The 13,103-nt window shown below is 41.0% G+C and overlaps 5 protein-coding genes across 5 annotated transcripts; 3 read left to right on the top strand and 2 right to left on the bottom strand.

Moving 5' to 3' along the window:
• Positions 1-160: 160 nt before the first annotated feature.
• On the bottom strand, positions 161-4,623 carry BBOV_III009070 (SET domain containing protein). The gene is made up of 2 exons (XM_001611982.2): positions 4,040-4,623; positions 161-4,005 (listed from the first exon to the last, which is right to left on the bottom strand). Exons 1-2 carry the CDS (start codon positions 4,596-4,598, stop codon positions 203-205), a joined length of 4,362 nt encoding a protein of 1,453 aa, XP_001612032.1. The 5' UTR covers positions 4,599-4,623; the 3' UTR covers positions 161-202.
• A 330-nt stretch (positions 4,624-4,953) lies between these two features.
• Positions 4,954-6,679, top strand: BBOV_III009060 (WD domain G-beta repeat family protein). Its single transcript, XM_051767477.1, has 10 exons — positions 4,954-5,247; positions 5,281-5,417; positions 5,452-5,569; positions 5,605-5,718; positions 5,755-5,848; positions 5,882-5,940; positions 5,975-6,038; positions 6,074-6,190; positions 6,225-6,515; positions 6,550-6,679. Exons 1-10 carry the CDS (start codon positions 5,024-5,026, stop codon positions 6,673-6,675), a joined length of 1,344 nt encoding a protein of 447 aa, XP_051623519.1. The 5' UTR covers positions 4,954-5,023; the 3' UTR covers positions 6,676-6,679.
• A 157-nt stretch (positions 6,680-6,836) lies between these two features.
• Positions 6,837-8,801, top strand: BBOV_III009050 (Ubiquitin carboxyl-terminal hydrolase family protein). Its single transcript, XM_001611980.2, has 4 exons — positions 6,837-7,215; positions 7,251-7,626; positions 7,661-7,764; positions 7,799-8,801. Exons 1-4 carry the CDS (start codon positions 6,925-6,927, stop codon positions 8,780-8,782), a joined length of 1,755 nt encoding a protein of 584 aa, XP_001612030.2. The 5' UTR covers positions 6,837-6,924; the 3' UTR covers positions 8,783-8,801.
• A 22-nt stretch (positions 8,802-8,823) lies between these two features.
• On the bottom strand, positions 8,824-10,372 carry BBOV_III009040 (uncharacterized protein). Its single transcript, XM_001611979.2, has 2 exons — positions 10,127-10,372; positions 8,824-10,091 (listed from the first exon to the last, which is right to left on the bottom strand). Exons 1-2 carry the CDS (start codon positions 10,309-10,311, stop codon positions 8,831-8,833), a joined length of 1,446 nt encoding a protein of 481 aa, XP_001612029.1. The 5' UTR covers positions 10,312-10,372; the 3' UTR covers positions 8,824-8,830.
• Positions 10,373-10,717: 345 nt separating this feature from the next.
• BBOV_III009030 (Peptidase C78 family protein) lies at positions 10,718-13,097 on the top strand. The gene is made up of 6 exons (XM_051767146.1): positions 10,718-10,922; positions 10,959-11,182; positions 11,217-12,266; positions 12,300-12,398; positions 12,434-12,812; positions 12,856-13,097. The coding sequence occupies exons 1-6, from the start codon at positions 10,763-10,765 to the stop codon at positions 13,023-13,025; spliced, it is 2,082 nt and encodes a 693-aa protein (XP_051623518.1). The 5' UTR covers positions 10,718-10,762; the 3' UTR covers positions 13,026-13,097.
• Positions 13,098-13,103: the final 6 nt, after the last annotated feature.

The raw sequence follows: 13,103 nt of genomic DNA, 5'->3' as shown, positions 1-13,103 counted from the left end.
AAAGACTATATAGAAACTGTATCACTACACACTTTAACTAGGTGGTGTCTAGCCAAGGGAGAGTAATATTTGCTATACCTCGTATAGCAGCAAAGAGGCACGTTATCGCTACAAACATCAATAGTGTGCTACATTATATCATATAAACATAGATGGAATCACAAGTTATAACAATGTTGCAAACAGTTCATCAAATCGTGACTCACCAGAAGCACTCGTAATTGCCAATGGCGTTCTGACACATCACGTGGTAACGTGATTGGCCATCAATGAAACCAACGTGACTCTTAGAATAACGCTCGACTTCACGCTTAGTACAGAAGACGTGTTCCGGATTAACAGTAAACTGAGTTAAAGCATTGGCAAATCGCTCAGGTGATGTGTCTTCAACCAAGGCAGCATGTCGAATTGCTGGAGTTATAACCGACTTCCGCTGAACTATGTTACGCAATATCTCACGAGAGTGACCATAATCACGATCCATGCGCAACTGCCATAAACGCATGGCTAATCGTTCCCGAACAATATCACTGGCCAGTAGCCAATCTAGACGGTGGCTGCTGTTCTGACACATGTTACATAGATTCATGCCAGATTGATCCACGTGGAAGTCACCACAAGCATTGTCATCGTGCAGCACATCACCACAGTGGTCACAGTTCTTGCAGTCACCATAGCCCGAGCATACATAACAACACTCAGTGGCACCCCAAGTGAGATCCATAAGACGCTGTAAGTTCTCGCAACCCTGAATGCCACCATAGCGCCTAGATTGTACCATGGATACACGCTGGATGAATCGCTTGGCACTATAGTAGAAATCAGGGAATGCACAACCTGACTCTAAAGCACGAAGTAAGCTGATTTCGTTATTCTCCAGAGCCACTATTGACCATGGAATGCCAGCAGCAAAATCCTTGGTGTTACATAAATCCCACTCCTTCATGCAGTAGCCACCCATAACCATTAACTTGCAGTAGTTCAGCAATGCATGATTCATAATTGCATTGTCAGCCAACAAGGGAGCTATGGGACTGGGAGGTAACTTCGAACCTTCATCCACGTCACATTCAGCACGTAGACGTAATAGAGTTTGAGATCGTTCATAACGATACAGGTCGCCAGAAGTCCAGATGCCATTGAGTATGTCGACTGGAGACGGTTTAGACTTTATACAATGAGCGTCCTTAGTGGAGCTATATAACGAGCACATGTCAAACATTAGCTGCGTCAAGGTCTCGATCTCCTTGCCCTCGTATTTCGTATTCTCAATCCCCTCGAGAGTCGAAGTTGTACTGTCGGCAACTACGCCGACCATACCCTTGCAGTTGTCGGCGCCACATAGGCACCTGAAACCAATACCAACACCACGGGAACTGAAGCCATAGTTGTAGGTTACCTCCTCGTCCTTTAATATGGGACGCTGAGCAAACACACCCATGCGGAATGTACCGTTTACTTTATAGGGTACACTCACACAATTGGGGTCACATGAATGGTTAATAAACCTGGCTACATTGCCCATGTTGGTGGAATCGATGTATACATCCTTGTGGACCTTCATTATGTACCAGTGGCTGTTGTTAGCGTCATCCAACTCAGCAAAACTCCAGCTGCTTACACAACTCTGGAATTCAGCATGGCTTATCATCTTGCCGACATACTCACAAACAAGCTCATTCTTTTGGATGAAGTCAGTGGCAAAGGCGCCTATTCCCTTGCCAGGAACAGTACGTAAACGTAGTTTTGGTATGCCCATGTTTTTAAAGCGACGGTTGCCGCAGTTGAGCTCGCCGAGGCCACAGTTTACACTGGTGCACTCGACGAAGTTGGATTTATTGATACAACCAGTTATACACGAAGTGCTGCAGCTGCAGCGGCCATATGGAGCCTCACTAACCAGTGTCTTGAATGACTCATCGCTCACAACGTTCGAGGTCATGTACCTAAATTCACTACACAGCCTCAAGATATCCACGGGATCAATGTCACGAATAATCGTGTTGAACTCCTTGCACCGGAGTCTGTCAAGGTAACCGCGCAACTGGTTCTTCACATCAGTGCTGCAAATATCTTCACCGCGCTTGGATAGCCTGGATAATATATCATCGGAGCAGTCCTCAGTGTCTGGAGGTGCACCCTCAGGTTTAGTTGCATTATTCCTGCTGGCACTGGATAGCTTTACTGTCAGAGACCTATTGGGAGTGGTACTATTCTCAGCTCCATTTGGTGCCATATCCTTGGAAACACTCCGTGCACTTTGTTTTCCAGAGGAGTTTGGATCTCCATTGGATGCATTATTGTTCCTTCGATACTTGCGTTGACCAACTTCCTGAGTGGAAACGACATCAGTTGCAGGGTACATAGTAGTGGGATCAAGGAACACAGGGTCCATGGCTACCTTGCTGCGGTATACCTCATGGGTATATAGATGAGATAACATCATGTTATAGATATCACGGGGATGCGTACTGAACTGGGTCTGGCTATTTTCAGCAGGACCGCTGCTCTCTTGTGGATTCCTACGTCGATGACGAGGTAAGCCAGGTGTCAGTTTCTCTAAATGGAAGCAATCGTGACATATAATCTGTTTACCAGAGTGTTGTAACAGGCGTACATCGGGATGTAAACAGCCAGTACACCAAGTACGCTCACAACGAACACAACGAAGTAAGACATTCACGCTTACACGGTCGAATTTCTCAAAATCCTCGTCATCAGAAGGTGGATAGAGTGCACCAGTGACGAAATTCGGGTTGCCATGTAACTTAATACGACGGAAGCTTATGTAACTCTTGTAACCACGAATGTCGGGATATAATGGAGGCCTCGCTATACGCTTACCCTTGGCAAAATATGAACCCTCAACCTTGCCGCGGCACGTGCGCTTCAAGTTCTTCCATATATTGGACATATAGTCACCCTCAAATCGATTGGCCTCAAGACGCCATAAAGTCTCCCAGATGTAAGAGTAACGCTCGGAGTCGTAGCAACTCCAACAAGCATGAGAGTGACAAATGAAAACGGGGCGTCCTTTAGTATCCAACAACCGATTTACATCACCGTATATCAGACGGTGTAAATTAATACTTCGCATGTCAGGCACTATGGTACGCACCTTGCGTAGACATTTTGGATAGCAGTATGCACTGGTGCAGTCCTCGATCAAACAACGAATTAATTTGTCCATTGGGACGTACTGGAAACATGCAGAACAACCACCAAGTGAATTCATACAGAATGTACACTCACGATATACACAGTTTCGTGTAACACGGACCCAACCAGTGGAAGACTTCACAAGCTTACGCCAGTCACCTTCCTCATACTCACAAGGATCATCAACTTCTCCAGGGAGGGTTCCTACAGAATTAGTTTCCTTAGGCACTGCAGGCATATCGTTATGAGTAGTATCCACGGAGTCAATGGAGGGACGACCTGTTGACGACATGCAGGATACGGTATTGCTGTTTGAAGGTGATTCGCGGTCGGAATATATATCATCCTTGTCACTGGATGCAGACATCGGAGGTGATGCGCCGGTAGGCAAAGTCGTCGAAGGCGCTTTATCCCCTACGCTCACTGAGGCTGCAGGCACTTGCTTGTCCGTAGTGCTGTTGACAGCGCCCGTGTCTGCATCCTCCTCTATAGGCTTCAATGGGAAGCGTAATTTAATGCTGACACGGTCCTCACAATGCGTGTGGTACACGCGCTTGCATACGGAGTTACATACAATGTATGGAAATATACGGTCTATAGGCTCCCGGCATATCCAGCAGTTCAATGGCCACATCAACTTACGATCGTTTAAACGCTTATTACAAGCCTTAGCATCGTCGCTGGTATTAGGTACCGATACGGCGCTACCGCTAATGTCATCACCGGCACCCGATGAACCGCCGTCGCTACCCTTACCAATACTGCGGCAACGAGATAGCTTTAAATGGATACGCACCTTGGGAATAGCACTGCCATCACCCTTAGCAGTGGAAGCGAGACAGGTACCTATATAAAATATACATCATATAAAACAACTCACCACCAGTGCTATCAGAAGGTGTAACGGGTTCCATAGTAGATAGATTGACTCCATCGGATGTAACAGTACTCGCGCATATTTCATTATCCAATGAACTAGAGGCAATAACTGGATCCACTGAACGAAATCCTGTGGCTATAGCCGGAGAGTCGATAACTGATTCACAAGAACTTGGATTAGTGACCGTAGATCCGATATGCACCGACACAGCTTGACTGTCGTTAATATTAGTTTCAGACTGTACAGTGCATTTGTCATTTTTAGAACTTTGTGATGGCAAGTTGCTATTAGGGGAATCGCCAGAATCAGTTATGTGACCTTCATGGTCAGATGAACCGTGAAATGCCTTGGAACGTTTCGGTGCAGTAGTAGTCCTTAAAGTACCATCACAAAGACGGGTCAGCCAATGCTCAGTTGGTTTAAATTCCTCACCATGGTTGCTCAAATAGTTTATAACATCATCCCTATATGGAAGAAATTCAGCAGGAACACAGTCATTCACAGCCTCCCGCAATATGACAGATATGCTCTTTGGCCGCTTAACACGAACTCGACGCATTTTTAACAATGTGCAAAATTATGTCAATCGGCATAATTCAAGTTACAGAATGCAAATATAGTGGAAACAAATAACAGATCGCATTCTGATAGACATACACATAGTTCCATAACACCCTGCTCTATATTATACCGGTCTTAAAAAGCGATATTATGCGTTATAATAGCGTATCGTACTAATTTATAGTACACCGCGCGATATACATATCTCAAATGAAGGTTTGTGTCTAGAATTTAAGCAATCATCCCCCACCTGTAGAGCCTTCCATAAAATAAAGCACGATGTATCAATGTAAATACGACTAATGTTATGCAAATTCTATAATATCTTATTTATATTGCTATTGCTCTATGAATGTGTATATATGCATAGCATAACTAACAAGGTGTAGCTCTTTAGGATTGATAAACTTTAACACATTAAACATGGAAGACATAACACCTGATGAAATCGCACCAACTCAAATACACGCGGAATTGGAAAATGGAACTTCTGAAGAATATACGCTGGATGATACATCATTCATGCTACCGACTAATATCGATAGAGCAGGCCTATCCAGAATGATCAACGATATGCTTAATCTGGAGAAACATGTGGCGTTTGATATATTGTTCAAAGACGAACCCCTGAGAACATCACTGGCTGAGTAGGTCACTTACAATATATCTATTTATAACAGAAAATTGCAAGAACATGGCGTAAAATCAGAAACTACCATAAAGCTGGTATATATACTGGCAATTACTGAACCTGAGTTAACTGAAGTGGACAACATGGGCGATTGGATAACAGGTATCGCTGTTACGAACGATAGAAGTAAGTTTTCAAACAAGGATTACACATTTCACAGAACATTTTGCCACCGCGTGCTACGAGGGTCAAGTGGCGCTGTTCACTTCACAAGGAACAGAAAAAATCGGTGATTTTAAATTAGAGCAAACATCATCTATTGGTATATATTCTGATCCGTATGTTCTTTATTCAAGGAGTATAATATCAACAGGGGACTTGATAAACATGTGGAATTAGTATGTGGGCACATGGACGGTAAAATGGATGTGTATTTCATAGATACTAGAAAACCTCAGCTACCAAGCGCTACGGCCACTAGTGATGCGTTAGTCATTAGCTATGTATATTCATATATAAACAGAGACGATGATACAGTAAAAGCAATCGCTTTAGACAACAAAGGGCAGTACATTGCCGCCGCGGGGCACTCAAAGATCATTTATGTCTATAATAATGTAGGTTCAGATATACAGCACTAATATGTACAGCAAACAATCGTTGACGCTTTTACTAATGTCAAGAAAACAACATCATCTCGTTCTAAGAGGTAATGTTAGAAACGTGCTTACTCAGTTGTTCAGGGCCATTGAAACTAATACTATAGAGCCAATATTCTCTTTCCAGAAGCATAATAGCACTGTAACAGTAAGTATCATTACATTGGATACATATAGAAACAGTCACTTAAATTCCTGGATATAAGTGAGCCGCTATTGCTGTCAGCGGCAATAGATGGACAAATCGCAATATGGAGTATAAAGTCAGGAGCTGCATTAACCGCATTCGCATGTGGCAGGGTTAGTACAAGGGATATTAATCAATCATTTCCAGGCAATAACATGCATTGATATCAGCAATACCTACGACCTTGTCTACACAGGGCATGAAGAAGGTACAATAGCTATATGGGAATTAAGAGATAAATCAACTGGCAATGTGCCAAAACACACCGAAGATATACCAAATTGCAATTTGTCAAGAAAATCATCGACACTCATGTTTGATCGGTTGACCACCGGGATAATAACTAATCCCAAACATGAAAACATAGTGGCTGCAGTATCGCTAGATGGAAATGCAGCACTAATCGATAGAAGGTACATCAAAATACCGCTACAAACAGTGAGTTACACCTACTTATATCTATATTATCTAGGTGTCATTCAAGAACCAGGATGAACCAGACAGATGTACTGGAGCACATTGGACTACATCCCAAGAACTAATGTGCACAACCGCCGCCGGAAAAATACATAAAATCATATTCAAAGAACTGGAATAATATTTTGAATCAATTTAATAACGTAGTCTACCCTATTTTCATACACAAGTGTGTAAACACTTCAAAGTGGTTGGCAAATATATCATGATAGATACATGTAAAGTGGTCATTGGGTGTGCTAAAGTTATTAGGTAGTGTATACAGAGCACATTGGTACATAGAAGAAACTGTAGTTAGTCCAGACAACAAGGTTACGGAATTTCATTGCAATGTTAAAAAACGTCGTATAACGCCATGAGATGAAATATAATGACGATCTTCCACCGTAATCAAAATGACTCCATCAACCAAACGGAAGTCGATGAGGAGCTACAATTGGCATTGGAATTGTCACTGCAATCATGTGACCCACCAAGGGCTACTGACGAATGTTTTAACCCACAGTCCTCAGGATTCTTTGGATCAATAAAGGATGAAGCAAATAGTGAAACACAAAATGGAAAGCATAAACTTGATCGAGTATCAATGTCATATATAATCAACGCAATAACGAAGCATAAGGCGTTGATAGCATCGAGGTTACAAAGTATTCCATATACAGTAGGTTGTATATATCAAATATTCACTCGCTACAGTCAACACCTATGAATGATATAAACGCTACAAAAACTAGAGTGTCAGTGTCAAGAAATGTTATCACTACAATACTGGAAACACTGTTCGGTACAGAGCAAAGTAGACAGGCTACGCCGGAAAATCTCAATGCATGGTGTAAGCAGGGCTTCAAACTACATGAAAAAATGTTTTGGGGACTGACCCAGGAACAATCGGGACCTTGTGGAGTACTAGCAACAGTACAGGCATATATCCTACAGTGCCTACTATTCCATAACGGGATGTATGGGACGTTGGAAATGTTACAACAATCGGAAATGCCAGAAGCTGTGTTGCGTAAACTACCAGAAATATATAAGAATTTTGTAAAACTAGATCACCCAGATTACCCAGAAGGTAGGCGCCATACATACAGTTAATATATATACAGAATGGATACATATACCAGCCCTAGTAGAGGCACTTTGTGCTATATTATACAATGCAACACCGTACTCTCGTTACAAAATAATATTATTCCATCCGTTGAAACAGGTGAGTACATAATATAAGAGCTCATATAAACCAGAACATGACAAACCCGTTATATACAATCATATATAACACGAATTACGAGTACTATGAGCTCGATAATATAGCACAAGTAGCAACATTACTGCTTAAGCATATAGACCTCCTGCTGGCAGAAATGGGAGTGCTGTCTTTCACAATGTCCGTATTGGCCACCCGAGAAGTGGAAAATGTAAAGAACGATATGGACGATCCAGAAATGCCACTAATTGGACTCTATGGGCACTCTTCACAGGAATTAGTCAATCTCATGCTGCAGGGTAAAGCTGTATCTAATGTATTTGACGGTGAGAAAACTTTACCAGGGGCAGATCAGTCTGTGCCCTACAGGCTAAAGGGTATTGAAGCCAAAGGAAATGTAGGGTTTCTAACTGAAAGAGAAGCTACTAGGCACTGTCAAGTAGGTTCGTTTTACAAAAACCCAAGGTTCCCCGTATGGGTACTGGGAAGCTACAGCCACTACACCGTGCTGTTCGCAGTGGATGTCAACTTATCGAAACTTACGGAATATGAAATACAAAAGGATAATATATTAAATGTATGGGCATGTCTAGACCCGGATGATAATAAATTTATCACAATGAACCTACTCAGCACTCTGCTGGAAATGCTAGGAGTGCAAAGATTGTATAGTGATGCGAAACACGCACTCACCAACGATTCAAATATACTATTACAAACCACTTTCATGGATTGGTACCTTGGAAGAACATTCAACAACGATATGGAACTAAATAGACCTGTTACGTTATTCCACTACAATGGGCAAGATATAACGAGGCCTTTAGTCAGAGCTGATCTGAACAAACTTCCAGATGATGGAATACAAATTATGTATAAAACCAGTGATATGAAAATAGATCAAACAATAGATAGCAACATACTGGGATACGCACCACCTGAAGCATTAGAATTGGCGAAGACCTTATGGACAAGATGGCCAAAAACTCAAGTAGAAGTAAATAACGTGGAAATCGAGTGACAGAATACATAGTTCTCAGAGGCTAGCACTATGGATATTAGTGTGGTGTCAACCGTAATATGCAACATGTGGTACTCCACACTTCATAAAGTGACGTCCGCCATTTAAAGGGCGACCGTAGGAAGTTTCTAGTTCAACCTTGTCCAATCCGGCAGGAGCAATCAATAATACACGAACATTGCTAGAAGACAATTTACGAATTGTCTTTGTAACGTTGCTCAATAAACGATAATACCGATCGGGCTCAATAATAGTTTTGCGATCTTTTGTATTGGGCCTAGGTATAATATGCGATGTCAGTCCGTCAGTGTATGGTCTCAATCGGGGTAGTTGAATTATTACATAGTCCCAACTGTCATTGGCTATTTTTGACGTATGATGCAAATCATATAGGGCAGACTTTAAATTATCACTCTGAATTATTTTAACATGATCCATTACTCCAGCCTTATGTGCAGAATATAAACTAGACTCTACCTTCTCCCAGCAGGAGTCAACGCCAATCAATTTGTTCTTTAGACAGTTATCAGGTGCCCTACGATCGCCCACCCGTAAACTCATACCGTACTTCTCTAACATAACGAATGCAAAATGATCATATAAATTGAATTTCTGAAAACCAAATTCTGATACAAGCCAGCCAGGAAATATCCTCTCAGAGATCATAGCAGCTTCTATCAGAAATGTACCACAGCCAGAAAATACATCAATGATACATCCTCGTGAGAATGTATCACTGCAGCTAATAGGAGATAATGTAGCCTCTGGATAACTTGTTGTTGACAAGACGTTATGATTAATTCCTGGATTATCACAAACATCTTGACCATCCACAACCTTCTTTTCACATAAGCGCTCGTACTCCTCAACAGCACACCCATGAGATTCAAAAGATAAAATGCCACTATCATTTAACAAACCTACAGCAATGGTAGGATCAATATCACTAATGGATGGCTTGTAGCGATAAGGTCTGGAACACGATGTACCAGTTGCATCAACCAGTAAGGTGGCATCGCCACTAGCTATATGCAACTCCAACCTAATAGTAGGGTCACGAAGTGATACCGCTTGGTGCATTCTTGTTTTATCATTATCAAAATGCTGCATAATACCATCCTTCACCAACTGTGATCCGTATCGGCAACTTTTAATAAAACTAGTAGCATCACGGACAGTTGAGTCTATACGAAACGTGCTGTCAGAAGCAATGAAATCAGACCATGGTGTATCCGCGCAGTGCTCGATAAACGAAGTCCTATCTTTTATTGGAAAGTGTTTAGCCTCTACAAATACACCATTGGTGAGTCTGTATAATATACAAACAACCTTATGTATACGTACCTGGAAAAATAACTTATAAAATATAAACGACGTAAAGATACACTCTCAACAAATATACCAGAGTGACTCTTTATCAAGGTCGGCCGAGAAAATCCAAATGATATCAATTCACGATATAGAGCATCTTCAAAGCCACGAATACAACGAACAAACAAACGATATGGCCTTTGCCATGATATAACCATATTGGAATATTCCTAATGGCATGCAATATCACTGTTAATCATACAGGAAACTAGCATGTCTATATAAGTATAAAAATGTGCTTATACAAAGAGAACATAGCCGATGGTACAGCAAATCTATAATGGTGCGTATTGCTCCAATAAGAGCGCTGTTTCTATGCTACATCGATATACAAAACATATCATAAAGTACTACGCAATAAAATAGGATCATTGCAGTAATGTGTAAGGGTAATGTCACATTAACACATTGGAGAGTATAAAAACTTCTATATCATACACATCTAATAATTAGGTTACTTGCTCTTTGCTAAAGCATTTGATGTACAGAATCTTGAACATCAGAACCACAGCGTCCAGGCATCTTCCATAGCAAGTGTGTGGCCGTGAATGGCATATTATTAACATATTCACAACATATGTTGTCCAGTGGATTCTGTCAATATATACAATGGTTCTTCAATGCAGCTTGAGCTTGTTTTCAAGCTCCAAGGGAGAATCTATACAACAAATTGCCAAGCGCTCGGCAAGATATCTCTACAAAATAAACGATACTGACGAAAGTAACATATGGATATGTTCATTCAGAAACTGTTCTACTAGCTCTAAATGTAGGCAATATTTGGGTATATCCATGTAATATACAGATTCATTGCATAACTACTTGGAGTTCTGCGGTATTTTAGCGCTTGGGGAATGGGCCGATGAAGATATAGTGAAAATAGTACCGACGGAATATGATAATCGTCTCTTGCACGTTTTCAAGTGGGATTGTGTAGACAATAGTGACTCATTTCTAGATACGGTTAGCTATTACACTTTGCAGAATAACACAGATTTGAAGAAGCAGTCGTTGGACGATGTGGTCTGGGTATGTCACACTTTATATACCATAACGAGAACAGGTGGAGAACGATCTGGTAGAAATAGAACGTCGTGGGTACACCCTTATCGCAGCTACATTGCTGCTCAATGTGGCATTGCCTTTAGAACAGGATGTTGAACTCAACCCTGATGTATTAGGACGCAAACAAGTGGATCTACTACCCAACGAAATAAAAACAGCATTGATCCAATTCATGAACCAAAATGTTTACGATTTACTAAATATGGATAATGATAATCTGGCCGTTGACATAACTGATGTACCGTATAAAAAGGATGTCTGTAACAATATTGCAACTGGTTATACTCATCTAGGATTTGGTACGAATAGTGGATATAACAAACACGTTTTCGTCCATGTTACAGAAGAAACAGATGATGTCTGTGGTGTACAATTCGTCATACAAACTACCTGCCTTGTGCATGAACGGGTTACATCAGATGAACCATATAATATAGTAATAGAAGCATCTTTGGAAGCCTTGAAATGTAGATTTCAACAGGATTTTGGAGTACCTAATATTTGCAGCTCCATTAATGTATACGTGGCACCCGGCACAACAAAATTAGAGGATGCCGCCGAAACGGAAACTCATAATAAACCAAATAAGACAAAAAGCAATTCCAAAGGAGGAAAGAATGCGAAAGGCAAATCAGCATCACAAAGAAATAGGAAACCACTATCCAACAAAACACCAATCAAGGAAGATGTTCTGGTTGAACTAATAAAAAGTGGTGGTCCATTTGAAATAACATTAGGGAATTCTAAAATAAATATTCATTTAAATATGACCTTGGACAAATCATCAGGTCGCATTAATGTGACGAAGGAATCGGGAGTTACGGGAAATAATGAAGAAATCCCAGAACGGATTGTAGTTAATATTGTTACCAAAGCGTTTTTACCAGATTTGGGTTCAGTTGGTATGATTCCATTTGGAGGAATCACTACCAACTTGTTTGACTTACTAGGGTCACCCAATGAACACGTATTAGATGAGGACCCAGCAACGAACCTCAAAATGATACTACCAGCAAAAGAGTTACTAGACCAAAGTGTACTGATATCGGTATGTTAATATACAATCTGTAACAATTAGCAGCCGCATGAAAATAATGCAATGTTTCCACAATGGATCAGCAACAAAACAGGAAAAGCAACACTTGTCAAAGGTTACTACCAGTATTATCACTACATGCTAGTAAGTCATTTTAGATCTGTTATAATTTAATCTAGGGTGGCATTAACGATAGTGGCTGGGGATGCTGTTACAGATCCATACAAATGGTAATCAGCTGGTACGCATTACAGTACAGGACGCTTAAAACAGTGCCAACACATGCAGAAATACAAAAGTACTTAAAGGAAAAGGATCCTTCACACGAGGATATGGTTATTGGTAGCAATAAATGGATAGGAACAGTGGAAGCAGGATACTTCATCAACTGGTACCTCAACTACGACACGAAAACCTTCTACCTGAGTGATGTAACGGAATTCAGAAATTATAACATACTCATCGCAAAACATTTCGATACCGTAGGATCACCAATCATCATGGGAGCTGGAATGTACGCATATGTAATCATCGGAATATGCATAGGCGCAACCTCCAGTAAGTCCGACTGAAATTGATCAAACGCACACACATCCTGCAGATGATGTCGCTTATCTTATCGCCGATCCACATTATGTTGGAGATGACAACGTCAAGAATATACAAACTAAAGGAGCTGTGGCATGGAAGAAGTTAGATTTCATTTCAAAAGCAGCAAATGGAAGCTTCATTAACCTTTGCTGCCCGCTCTTAGATACATATGAAAAGTGAGCTTTAATGTAACAATATCTAGCCCATAACACTACATAGTTTTAACAACACATCCTACACATCAAGCACTACTACTTA

This window comes from Babesia bovis, chromosome 3, assembly GCF_000165395.2.
Source record: "Babesia bovis T2Bo chromosome 3, whole genome shotgun sequence".
NCBI classification, from domain to species: domain Eukaryota; phylum Apicomplexa; class Aconoidasida; order Piroplasmida; family Babesiidae; genus Babesia; species Babesia bovis.
Note: the sequence above shows the minus strand (reverse complement) of the source record. Positions and strands in the feature narration are given on the sequence as shown.

Excerpts from the sequence above, each read along its gene's own strand:
- BBOV_III009070 (XM_001611982.2), bottom strand. The coding sequence starts at position 4,598 with ATGCGTCGAGTTCGTGTTAAGCGGCCAAAGAGCATATCTGTCATATTG. Across the intron at positions 4,006-4,039 it reads ACCTTCTGATAGCACTGGTG|GTACCTGTCTCGCTTCCACT; the intron begins GTGAGTTGTTTT and ends TATTTTATATAG.
- BBOV_III009060 (XM_051767477.1), top strand. The coding sequence starts at position 5,024 with ATGGAAGACATAACACCTGATGAAATCGCACCAACTCAAATACACGCG. Across the intron at positions 5,248-5,280 it reads CTGAGAACATCACTGGCTGA|AAAATTGCAAGAACATGGCG; the intron begins GTAGGTCACTTA and ends TATTTATAACAG. Across the intron at positions 6,191-6,224 it reads CCGCATTCGCATGTGGCAGG|GCAATAACATGCATTGATAT; the intron begins GTTAGTACAAGG and ends AATCATTTCCAG.
- BBOV_III009050 (XM_001611980.2), top strand. The coding sequence starts at position 6,925 with ATGACGATCTTCCACCGTAATCAAAATGACTCCATCAACCAAACGGAA. Across the intron at positions 7,216-7,250 it reads TACAAAGTATTCCATATACA|TCAACACCTATGAATGATAT; the intron begins GTAGGTTGTATA and ends CACTCGCTACAG. Across the intron at positions 7,627-7,660 it reads TCACCCAGATTACCCAGAAG|AATGGATACATATACCAGCC; the intron begins GTAGGCGCCATA and ends ATATATATACAG.
- BBOV_III009040 (XM_001611979.2), bottom strand. The coding sequence starts at position 10,311 with ATGGTTATATCATGGCAAAGGCCATATCGTTTGTTTGTTCGTTGTATT. Across the intron at positions 10,092-10,126 it reads TTTATAAGTTATTTTTCCAG|ACTCACCAATGGTGTATTTG; the intron begins GTACGTATACAT and ends TATATTATACAG.
- BBOV_III009030 (XM_051767146.1), top strand. The coding sequence starts at position 10,763 with ATGGTTCTTCAATGCAGCTTGAGCTTGTTTTCAAGCTCCAAGGGAGAA. Across the intron at positions 12,267-12,299 it reads ACCAAAGTGTACTGATATCG|CCGCATGAAAATAATGCAAT; the intron begins GTATGTTAATAT and ends AACAATTAGCAG. Across the intron at positions 12,813-12,855 it reads ATGCATAGGCGCAACCTCCA|ATGATGTCGCTTATCTTATC; the intron begins GTAAGTCCGACT and ends CACATCCTGCAG.